Source organism: Thermobia domestica, chromosome 11, assembly GCF_964235325.1.
Source record: "Thermobia domestica chromosome 11, izTheDome1.hap1.1, whole genome shotgun sequence".
Classification (NCBI taxonomy): domain Eukaryota; kingdom Metazoa; phylum Arthropoda; class Insecta; order Zygentoma; family Lepismatidae; genus Thermobia; species Thermobia domestica.
In genome coordinates, this window is record NC_137464.1 from 59,568,423 (window position 1) to 59,581,415 (window position 12,993).

The following is a 12,993-nucleotide window of genomic DNA, read 5'->3' on the forward strand; positions in this document are numbered from 1 at the left end:
GTACTAGTTCTATTGTGTATTGTGTTGGACGTTGCGTAGTCAAGCAAAGAGAACTGAAAGAAATAAAATTCGAAACCTTTACTTCAAAATTCAGTCAGAGGGCTATACAAGGAAAAAGTTGTTTCACGTTTCTTGGAATTACGAAACCAAATACGCACCTTTATTTTAGATGTTATGTTCGAAGAATGTAAATTGCTTAGAGACTAGGAGTGGCTTTGTGATTTAGCATTTTTAGGGGACATCTTGCATTGCAAGATTTCAAGGTAACGATTCTTTATTTTCACTCACGCTCAATTAAGTCAACACTTCTATATTAAAGCTGAAATTATTTCCTAACAACTTGAAGCAGGATAAATTTGGTTATCTCCCAATTCTGCAGTAACATTATAGCTATTTTAACTTGGATCAATTAAAACTATAAAGTAGATGGTAAACATTTGTATGAGTCATTAGATTTTCTTCTTGAATCTGAAGAAAGTAATGTAAACTTGGTTAAGAAAATATTTTGTTTTGCAGAGTTTGACTTTGGTATAAAAACCCAGTCTCTTCAAATGGAAATGTTACAAATAATTTGGAACTTTGTTTAAAGTTGAAAGAACTGTTTAGAGCTTCCATCACTGCAAATATAATTACATTCTGCAAATATTTTCCTGAAAAATAGTTTTCCAAGACTCTATTATCTTCCTCTAAGATTCATTTGTAGATTTGGCTTCACATATGAATATATGTGAACAAACATTTTGATCTATTAATGCTATAAGGAAGCAAATTAGTTTAAATCACCACTAATATACACACGTTGCTGATATGTTTATTTTAAGTACAAGAATTACATCTAACATTGATAACTTGTTAAGTGAGAAGCAAATTTAAAAATTTCATTAGTATTAAGTCTTCAATTTAACGAAGTTCATTATGGTTTTCTTAAAACCTTCTAATAAACATAGTTCCAATATAATAGCACAGTTTATTATTACATGGCAAACATAAATTTATGTAACTAACTGTTGAAGTTACCACTATAAAATATACATAAGTTTCAATACGTTATGAAAATAAAAAAATATTCTTTTTCCTGGGGTATGTAGGAGCGAAACATTTTGTGAATTTTAAAAAGAGAAAGCAAGCAATATAGAATGTGTTTAATTTATCGGTATTTTTTAGTATTATTTCTTTTCTGCAATACATGTTGCAACAGAACAATCGAGAAGATTACAAATTTGTGAACAACCAATTTCCATAATGTTACTGTATCAAATAACATTTTTTGGACTTAGAGAATTAACACGAAGCAACCATGCAGATTTCATTAAATCTCAGCAAATTTTTATTGCAATGCGTACGAAATACTATAGTTTATGTTAGAAAAAAGAATCGAAAATTGCCGTAACTTTTAAACAATCAAAGTATCTTTTATTTATTTATTTTAAATCAAGGTACCAAGAACTTTATAAGTTTCATTGAATTTCCACGAATCCTTCCTGTACCGTACGAGGTGACACACTATAGTTATTTAAAGAATATCGAGAAATGAAGAAATGTGAGTAAAATAGTAAAAGTAAATATCACGAAACAATAAAATAACTTTGGAATACAATTTGTAATAATAATAATAATAATAATAATAATAATAATAATAATAATAATAATAATAATAATAATAATAATAATAATAATAATAAATTCTTTGTAAATAACTCATACTTTTATGGTGCAAACTCACACTCTTTTATGTTACAAAATTAACCATCTCAACCGTTAATTGTTTTTTAAAACCGTCTCAACAAGAATATTTTGTTTCGTTTGTTTGTTTCTAACAGTTTTAGTAATTTCATCATATGAAAGTGTCAAAAATACACAAAACAACGTTATTAACTGTTAACTATAATAATTACTTATATTAAAATAAACAAAAATGTGTTTAGCTATTTACGGGATTAGTCATTTTGGGGCCTATGCAGAGTCGTCCTGACTTGTGATTAGTGCCATACTAAAGAGTTCGACTAACATATGCTTCCTGCAGTAGTCAGGCCCTTAATATGACGCTAATCATACGTCAAAACGACTCTGCATAAGGCGGTTTATTTCTTTTAAACAATTTACATATACAGTAAAACTTTTGTAATTGCTTACTTATATAACTAAGTTGGTTAGATGGATGAATTAGTAGTTTAGTGTTCCTTTCAGCACCAAGATTACATGAGACGTGAACCTACAGTTCAAGATGGAATCTAAACCACCGTAACACGCTCAAATTCCAATGTTCTTGCACCGAAAATTGACCCGGACCATATGCCCTAAAAGCGCACGCGCTAACCACTAAAGCAGTGGGAAGGGCTTGTGTATCTAAAATTTGGCCACATATCTGCGATTGTCGGGTACAATTACTGATTTTTTTTGGTATAATCCTTTGAAGATATAATCTACTACCATTCTGTAACTTTTATAATTTGTCTCATTTTCTGTGGTATCTCGTAAAATGGCAATCTTAGACAAGTTTCACTATAAGATATAGCCGTGATCAAACAGACTGTTCAAATGTTGCATACTTAAAACAGAAGAAATGCATTGTTTTATAATTTCGCTTTGTTTATTTTATAGGTGGCTGTGGACGTATATTGGGCTTTAGTCGATGAAGAAGGAAATCCAGCAACCTGCTTTATGGTCAACTCGAAAATCACTCCTTAATTTCATTCAAAAGCTCTCAAAGACTGATTGATTCCATTTGCTCGCTAATTATACTCCCATCTTGTGTTGTCCCATTGTATCATATTATTTTGTATTTCGTCTTCGAATTATTGTATTGTTTTATGTATGTATTCATGTTCATAGACAATATATTTTAATATATGTTACATATTTTTACTTTTTTTAATCACTCCTTTAAATCTGGTTCTACTAAATTAATGGTTCATAAGATGTAAACTTTTTAGAGAAGCCCTGCAAATTAAAATGTTTAAACGCTGTCTTCTATATTCAGTAGCGTATCAAGAAAGGAAATCCCAAGTCCTTCCCTCTTTAAGTATAACATTAAGTAGGTACTTGAATTAATATTTCTTTAAGTTAACCCTCAAACTACACAATAGAGTGATTTCGACTACATTTTTAATTCTATATGAGGATAGTAGTGTGTACATTTGTATAACCAAGCAAATTACTCTCTGAATGTCATCCATGAGGATGGTGAAACATGATTTGTCACTTTTGGGTCATTTTCTGATTTTCCGCTCCGGTAGTTGGCAGACGTTAGTGAGATCTATACACTGGAAACAGTTGCTGATGGCTTAGTTAAAAAAAATCCCTATTTATCAGCATCGTAAACCTAGGGTAAACGGACATATGGCCCAAACAGGGCATTAACTAAGAAAAACTGTAATTACTAATCACTATATATCAACACTGCTGAGCTGTGAACACAGTGTACAGTAAGCTTTGAGTGTTGAAAGAAAAGAAACCAAATATATCGTCATTAGCTCGCAGAATATAAAGTGGAATAAATAAAACAGAAGATAAAGTACCTGAAAATACATAAAATTATTTGGTATAAACATTGAATTTCGAATCTTAAGCCCTAGCACGTACAATTTAAACAAAAAATACTTACTGTTTGTAATGTTCGGCGATGCTTGTAGTGTGAAGGCCATACTAAACAACTGCAATCTCTTCGGTGAAATGAGAAATTTATCTTTGGTTTGCTTTGCGGATCAAATAGACGTCAGTAAGGTTAAGAAATCGTTTTAATTTTAGTAGAAGGAAATAGATTATGCTATCCGTTAAAAGTGTATAGCACAGATAATGTCTAAGTGGATAGGTGAAGTGCAACACGATATCTGTGACACAACTCACAATGATTTGTTCTAGGCATCCTTTCACCAAGCAGCGACAAGAATATGGGTAAAACAGTGTTCCCCAACAACTATGTGCCTGTTGCTGATCACTACAGTAGTTCAACTGTATCAGAAAAATAAACTATCCCTCACATACCAAGCGGCACAACAAGAAATCAAGGTTAGCTTCTGTCCACTGAACCATCTCCACTGGCTTCCCAAAACACAGAAAGCAGTACTGAGAAGTGAAGCTCAAAATCAAAGATCCTCACAGATCCGGACTTTACTCGAGAGTTAAGCACGAAAAAGAAGAAAAATGTACGTGGAAAATCTCAACGACCACCTCAAACGCAAGTGAAAGTTGTTCTAAATCGTCCGACAACTTTTGCAAGTAATGTGGGTATGAATAGTATCTTGGTAAGGAGTGAGTACAATATCCTAGGTGCACATGTTGTTTCCACATACGATGCGTAGGTAACGGCAACAATCTCTACTTCATTTGCTTGTCTTGTACCAGCAACAAAGATAAGAGGTTTGTAAATATCAACAAAGAATAAATACATGCCCATTTGTCCCTATCGCGCTGTCCGTATGTCCCGAATACGTTGGAGTGAATAGATACTTAATACCACCTTAGTTTTTATGTTATAATACTCAATTGTAAAGGAAAAGCTTTCTCATATTTTGTCCATATATTACTTAGATATTGTACTATTCGTGTGATAATTATAGTTCATTTTTCAAAATCTGAGAGTTATTATGGCAAATATGCTTAGGATGTTCGTTTGCCCCAAGTGTGCCATATATATATAACATTTCATTTTCGCCAGTGATCTGAAAGTATTTTAAATTTAATTCATAAGGCTCTAATTTGCTTGCCTTTACAAATCACATTTTGCCATCCTCGTATAGAATTTATACCGTGAATTAATTTTACCAGACTGATGAACGAGGCTTAATGTAAATTCGGTTCCCAGTCCCAGCTTTCGAAAACATAATTCATAATTTATGTATGTGCTAAATCTTTTCAAATCTATGATGTAAGGTTGCAATCTGCGATATGCTTACATATATCTTACGCAGCACAGTTGGGTTAATTTCAAATCCAACACCAGTGGTAGACCTACTTGATGATCATCTACGCTGATCATCCACGCTTCTTAGCTTGCCCGGAGTAAAATAGCCGACTGCCATGGTACTCTGAACAATTTTAAGAGTTGCGAACCCAAGATATGTTTGAAACCTCAGACCGGAAATATTTCGAAGAAAATTTATCAACTGCAGCCTTTAAGGCTTAGTTAATACAGAACATGACAGAACTGATAACGGCTAATGGTATTTCATATTTACTAAAATAAAATAAAAATAAGCAAATATATATTCAAAATGAACAAAAGAAACAATAATAACGAAATCAAGTTAATTCACATTCTGTATTATGAGTACAATAGAGCTTCTAGGACAAAATATGTGTATACCAAGTGGCATCTGTTTTAGCCTTTATGTTTAGATTTTGTAAGTCATACCTTTGAGAAAATGTGAAACATTACTTAAGCCATGACAAGATTACTGTTGTCTAGGGGAGTAGAAGTTACGATTGTAGCAACCTTGTCAACTGCAGAGTCAAAAGCATACTGTATTTACTTCATACAGCATTGTGCCTCATTAGAATCGAAACATGGCTACATGGCTGTTGGTAGTAGGAGAATGGAGAGAGAATTTTTATACATATTTACCTATATATATATATATATATATATATATATATATATATATATATACACTACAGATATGGTGTTGGCCGGCCAACACCCGAGAGACGAATAATGAGGAGTAAACTATATAGACAAACCTGTTGGTTGTGGGACTTGTCAAATATGGTCTGCTATGACGCCGTAAACGATCTTACTAATTTGCGCAATTCCTTTATTTATTAATAATTTAGGTGACTCCTCATGCAATATAGATATGACATTTCCTATTTATTGATATTATTTTCCTTTTTCTTGTGTATGGATGTGAATTCAAGTGCAGTGCAAATCATTTGTAAGAAAAGTAATGCAATATAATTCATGTCAGTAAAAAAAAAAAAAAAAAATCCATTTAATAGATATTCCATACGTATTATAGCTATCTATTTTGTCAAGGAATTGGATACATGCAACTGTATCTCTATGCCCAGAAAAGAAATATCTTCTTATAAGAAAAATAACTGTTCAATCAATTTCAAATTATCAATTAGACCCTAATGATCCCAATCAAACTAAAAACTATCCCAATAAAAAAAAAATCCCTTGCAAAATTCACATGACTGTTCCAGGGGAAAAAAATGTATACTTACGTTTTAACAGCACGTATTATCAGGGGCGTAAATAAGGGCCCCGCTGACCCCGCATTGCGGGGAGAGGCCTCAAGCAATCAGGGGCTCCCCAATTCGTAAAGTGGGGCGTAGAGAAAGGGCCCCGCTCCATGCTGTCTGCGGGAGGGCCCCCAAGCCTTTAGTTACGTTACTGCGTATTATCTTCCGATAGTAATCCAGTCACACAGTTTTGTCAGGCTTAAGCAAAATTATCCAAGCACTCGAGTCTGTAGTTTGTAGGTTTACCATACGTCAGCATTTAGGAAGACACGTCCGTATTTTGAGAGTAAAAATTTCCGTCCGCATATATTTTCCGAAACTCCCTGATTTGTTCGCATTTTCTAAACTCAAGTGTATTGTCTTCCTAATATGGTCTGTGTTACTGGTAACAGCACTCAGTGACGAATGTGAGCGTAATCGCTCTTGTAGCGCGCGTCAAATTATATATATATATATATATATATATATATATACACACACACACACACACACACACACACACATATATATATATATATATATATATATATATATATATATATATATATATATATATATATATATATATATATATATATATATATATATATATATATATATATATATATATATATATATATATTCCTTCCCTATCAATGCTTTCTGTTGTTCCTACCGAGCTCTGGTATGTTAGGATTTGGTGAGCATACTGTCACATTTAAATAGTTAAATCTAGGAAGAATCTGATTCGATTTCTGATTATTATGCTTGTTATATACCTACAGCCAGATACGGAGAACAATGTATTCTTAATATTGGGTTAGAGCAAATGAAATGTATAGCCCGGATGCATCATTTCCAAAAGCCAACCCTCACTCCGAAAATTAAAACGACAATACATCGTTAAAAAACTCGCCATTGCTGATTCCGTGCTTAAAAAAGAGAATAAAAAACTGTAGTCTGTGTTGCAAAGAAGTCTTCAACCACACTCAATCACGAGGGGAGATCTTACCTTCCAAGAAACTATCGAGATTTTAGAAAATATGCGATAGTCAGTGGTAGGGAGAGATATCGGGGAAACATGGCGGGTGAGGAAGAGTTTGATACTGTAACTCATGAAGAGCCTGCCTCAAGGTTGTGAAAACAAAATGGCATTTACAATAAAAACCAAAACACATGATTAATTTGGTTTAAATCAGTATTTTTGCTTATGTTAACAACTTCTTTTAAAATGTAGTATATGTATTATAATGGTAAATACAATATTTCACACATAGGAAGGAGTAGGCACAGATGTGTTATTGTAGTTACGCTTTTGTCCTCATTACCTTTACTAAACTTCATGTATTGTGAATTAAAAAATTAACCAATCCGCTAACTAATGTTTGTACTTTTAAAGATAGAGAAGATGGAAAAGCAATACATCATGTGCACATTATACAGTGGGGTATCGATTACTCGAAGCTCAAGGGAATATATAAAAATTCAAGTTAACGAGTTTTTTGCGTTATCAAGGTGGTCATAACAAAAATTCAAGATACCGAGGTTCGGCGTTCTTCATGAAATGTGACCTCTAGGCCTATAGCTCGAAGTTTTATTCATTTAATCTCTATAACTCGAAGTTTTATTCATTTAATCTCTATAACTTTAATTTTTATTCATTCAACTTCTATAACTCGAAGTTTTATTCATTCAACCTCTATAACTTGAAGTTTTATTCATTTAACCTCTATAACTCGAAGTTTTATTCATTCAACCTCTATAACTCGAAGTTTTATTCATTCAACCTATAGAACTCGAAGTTTTATTCATTTAATCTCTATAACTCGAAGTTTTATTCATTTAATTTCTATAACTCGAAGTTTTATTCATTTAACCTCTATAACTCGAAGTTTTATTTATTTAATCTCTATAACTCGAAGTTTTATTCATTTAACCTCTATAACTCGAAGTTTTATTCATTCAACCTCTATAACTCGGAAGTTTTATTCATTCAACCTCTATAACTCGAAGTTTTATTCATTTAATCTCTATAACTAGAAGTTTTATTCATTTAACCTCTATAACTCGAAGTTTTATTCATTCAACCTCTATAACTCGGAAGTTTTATTCATTCAACCTCTATAACTCGAAGTTTTATTCATTTAATCTCTATAACTAGAAGTTTTATTCATTTAACCTCTATAACTCGAAGTTTTATTCATTCAACCTCTATAACTCGGAAGTTTTATTCATTCAACCTATAGAACTCGAAGTTTTATTCATTTAATCTCTATAACTCGAAGTTTTATTCATTTAACCTCTATAACTCGAAGTTTTATTCATTCAACCTCTATAACTCGGAAGTTTTATTCATTTAACCTCTATAACTCGAAGTTTTATTCATTTAATCTCTATAACTCGGAAGTTTTATTCATTTAACCTCTATAACTAGAAGTTTTATACATTTAACCTCTATAACTCGAAGTTTTATTCATTCAACCTCTATAACTCGAAGTTTTATTCATTCAACCTCTATAACTCGAAGTTTTATTCATTTAATTTCTATAACTCGAAGTTGTGAAAGTTCCTAAATTAAACAAGATGACTAGCAAAAATAAAATACTAGACACAATTATAGTACACATTACAATCAACGACAGGAGTAGCAACAATGATAATTACACAAAAGCATAGAACTATAGCGTCGAGTTACCGAGGTTACATTAAGATAAATTCGACTTATAGAGGCAAACGTTGACCTATAAAAGTTCGCAGATATGAAAGTTCGAATTACCGAGGTTTCTAAACATGATTATGTAATCCTTAAAATTTGACTTATCTGAAATTTTTGAACATTTGACTTACAGAGGATTTTTTTTTTAAGCATTGAGTGTTACGGAGAGTTCAACAAAATGTAAAAAAATCGAGTTATCAATATTCGAGTTATCGAGGTTGAACTGTACTACACAAATAGGCCTAAGTGTATTTTTGTAAAAGAATAAAAACTACACAAATTTCGATTTCAAATTTCTTCTACATGGATTATTTAACATTTTATTTTTTCCACCTTGCAAATTCTTCTAAAATTGCGTTATGCCACACAGCCTTTGCCATAAATGTATTGACATATAATACACAGCATTGACACGATTATGAAGAACACAGAAGTATAATTCGCTTCATATAGTAGAAATCGGGTTTAATTCAAATCAATATCAACAGATGAAAGTTTCAAATGGTTTGTGCAGCTATGTTGGGAGTAACATAATGAAAACATTTGTTAAATACATCAAAGAATACTGACCCCTACTGATACTAATAGTAACTAGAACTTTTGATTACTATACTTTACTTCGTCCCTCTCCATTATCACTTGTAACTTTTTAAAATAGTTTTTCATTTCAACTCAACCAGTTAGAGCATTTCTGTTTCAAGTGTGTCCTCGGAAAATATGTTAAACCTACTTCGGCTCCACCTCCGCCGCCCTCTTGTGGAGGAAACCTTCCTTTTGCTTTGGGGAAAGAAGTGAATGACCTCGGATGTGTTGCCAATTTGTCATTCGGTCGTTTGCTCTTGACTAGTGAAGATCGTATGATACTTAGAATGGCAAACAAGACAGTGCATAGCAAAGCCCATCAATGTAACAAGCCTGTCCATATTCAAGTAGTAAAAAATCTCGGCCAAAGCAACTTGTCTCTCCTCTTTCGAGGGAGGTACGGGAAAACACATATCGACAGCAGCACCTACAGGGGCAGACTTGAAATAGGAAGGCTCTAGTCAATTGCACACTGTATGTCGGGGTTTCTCCACCTGAGAATCAAGACCTCTATGTGGGTCTCGAAGAGAAGTAGAGAAGATAAATGTAATTGGGATCTAGCATCGGAAAAATATATTTTAAACTGTAATGGAAGATCAATTCAGGTTCATAAGAAGCAGTATAATGCATTCATTCACGTCGTGCATTTTACAGGATTGTTCCTTATTACGAGGTTGTGTCCCGGCGTTCCGACAAAATTCTTCGAGATGCAGAATTGTCCCGTAATTTGTGTGTTTGACTTTAACGTTATGGTTCTTAAATTTAAATTCTATAATTGATTACTATCGTCACAAAAAAATCTAATACCAATTGGCAATACAGTTACCAGTGCCGGAACTATAAATCGCAAGTCCCCACGATGCGGGAAGCCCTGACTCTAAGAAGTCCAAGTGCTTTTAAAGGTTCCCTTACATCTTGCCTGTAAATACTAATTTTTAAAACATATGAAAAAGAATCATATTTTTACAACAGTTTAATTACTGGAGAGTGAAAAGAAATTTGAAGCAAATGTGTGGGCCCAGGTCTGGAGACAGACTTTTCGATATTACACTCACATTAGAAAACAAAAAGAAAAAAAATAGCACTTAGAGGCAGTAAAGAGCATGATGGAATGATGGAATCTACGATGGATTTTTTTTGTCTCTTTTACAGTTGTTAGCTAAATATGATCCTACAATGGCACGGATAATCAGTCTACCCAAATTCTAGATTACAAACGTGTTCAAATTATTAGACTCAACATTCAGTTTCTGAATATTTTACTGTTCTTACAACATTACGTGAGAAAATAATTCGAACTTAGTCCAAATTACTATTTTGGTCCCGGGTTCGATCCCAGCCCCCGCCAAGTGAACTTTGTGGTGGACAAACACCGTGTGCGTGGGTTTTCTCGGGGTTCTCCCGTTTCCTCCCACTTTCTTCATTCCACCATTTCATTCATTTCTCATTATCACCGTCTCCTTTAGCCTAACCGGCATAAACGTGGGACGTAAAACTTAAAGATTTCATTTTCATTTTTCAAATTACTACTTTGTAACTCTGTCCTATTTCTAGTGGGTGTGGCATATGCTTTTCAATATCAATAAAACAAATGCGTACGTAGCATTCAAATATAATTACTATAAAGTGTGTATATCCAAATTGGGAACAAAAAATGAAATGAAATACTTACAAGAAAGTTATCTCTCACGCAAAGATTAATTTCTCATGAAATCCCTTATTCTTTATTAAGTCTTTTATCCTTTGTGTACGACTTTAGCACATTTTGCCTTCAATTCAGCATCGTGATACCACAAATTGTTGATCTTCTTGATCAATTGAAGTTTAGTTCTAATGTGCTTCTTCTCTAGCTTTTCTGTCATGAAGCTCCAAAAGTTTTCAATCGGGTTCATATCAGGACTAGTGTCTGATCATGGAAGAACACTGATTTTGTTGTCCTCGAAGAATTTTGTCACAGCTTTGGCCTGGTGGCATGGGTCTCCATCATGCATAAAGATGAATTGTACGTCATCAAACCAGAGTGCAGTCTGGGAAAGCAGTTCTTCTTGAAGAACTTGTAGGTATTAGTCGTGCTTCATTGTCCTCTCTACTATATAGAGTCTTCCAGGCACGAAGACAGAGATCACACCTCAGACCATGACTGAAGTAGGATGCTTCACGGTTTATTAAAGACATTCCAACTTGAATTCCTCCCAAGTCAACGTCGCACATATTGTGAAGATTCATCAGACACAAAGATACATGATTCGTCACTGGAACACACTATTCTCCAATCGTCAGCAGTTCAATATTCTAGGCCTGGTGCCCATTCGAGACGCTTCTTTGATAGGATTGGAGTAGACTCTAATTTTTGTTTTCTTTCTTGACCGTGTGCTTTTATTCCTTCGGCACAAAGAATCCTTCGAACCTTTTCAGGCCAAATGTCTGCGCCATACTCAGCCATTTTTATGCTTAAGTCTATTAGAAGTTGCACTTCTGTTTCCCCTTATCAATCTTTTTTAGTTCTCTATTCCTCTTAGCGATAGCTTTGGTTTTCGCCCACACTTCCCAACCCTATTTTGGCTCTTGTTCGTTTCAACAGAGATTCTACTCACAGATTTTTGTTCTATCCCAACTCAACTAGCAATGTATTGCCGTGAATATCTTATTTCCACCAGGAGTATTTTGTTAACTTCCATTTTACGCGGAGAAAGGTCTTTTGGTTTTCCCATTATGCTGCAATTACAGGACTACAGAGAATAAAAGATTGATACACGAAACACGTCACGATCATTTTAAACTGTCCCATTCGAACTGTTGAACGCTTTTAATGCCGTTAATTCCTTACGACAGCAACTTCAACACTTCAGACTGTAACTTGTTGATAGGAACTACAATAGCTATCTACAACTGAAACACCACTTTCAGAATTACCCCCCCCCCCTCCTCACTAATACTATCTGCTGTTCAACGGTGATATCACCACTTCAACTGTACAGTGAACAAATGAAGGATCCTATATTGGCGATTTAACCATTAAATTAAATGTTCTAGAACTCTGAAATTAGGACTCCTACATCAATTTTGCATTTTCGAGCGTGAGTCTAATAATTTGAACACGTCTGTAAGCATCTCACAAGTAAACCTTACGTTTGGGTGAATCGAGTTGCTGACTGAGACACATATGAGAAAGTATTACTAAATGTGGTCAGTATTTCAGTGAAGTTATAGGTGCGAAGCTCCAGGGGTTTAGGAGATACAGCTACCAGAACATCACATGGAAGTACAGAATAGTCTTCATACAGTTGGAGGTAAAAGCCCTGTAAGACCTCTTGTAACGACAAAAGCCGGATAACAAATATATGGGTACATATTAGGACTAGGGAGAAGTCATATAGTAAGGGTACACCTGACGGCGGCCATCTTAAAATCCGCCATTTTGAATTGAGGTTAAGTTTTTAAAATAGGAATAGGGTCATGTGATACATGATTTAAGACGCAAATTTAATCAGAAGAACAATGGTGACGTTAATTTTGATTTACGCGCAATT

The 12,993-nt window shown here is 33.8% G+C and overlaps 1 protein-coding gene across 1 annotated transcript in view; it reads left to right on the plus strand.

Moving 5' to 3' along the window:
- Positions 1–2,855, plus strand: part of LOC145665144 (NPC intracellular cholesterol transporter 2 homolog a-like) — a 66,606-nt gene extending 63,751 nt beyond the window's left edge. Inside the window, exon 4 of the mRNA XM_081732424.1 lies at positions 2,602–2,855. Coding sequence (XP_081588550.1) covers positions 2,602–2,688 — 87 coding nt within the window. The 3' untranslated portion in view covers positions 2,689–2,855. The remainder of the gene's footprint in view (positions 1–2,601) is intronic.
- Positions 2,856–12,993: the final 10,138 nt, after the last annotated feature.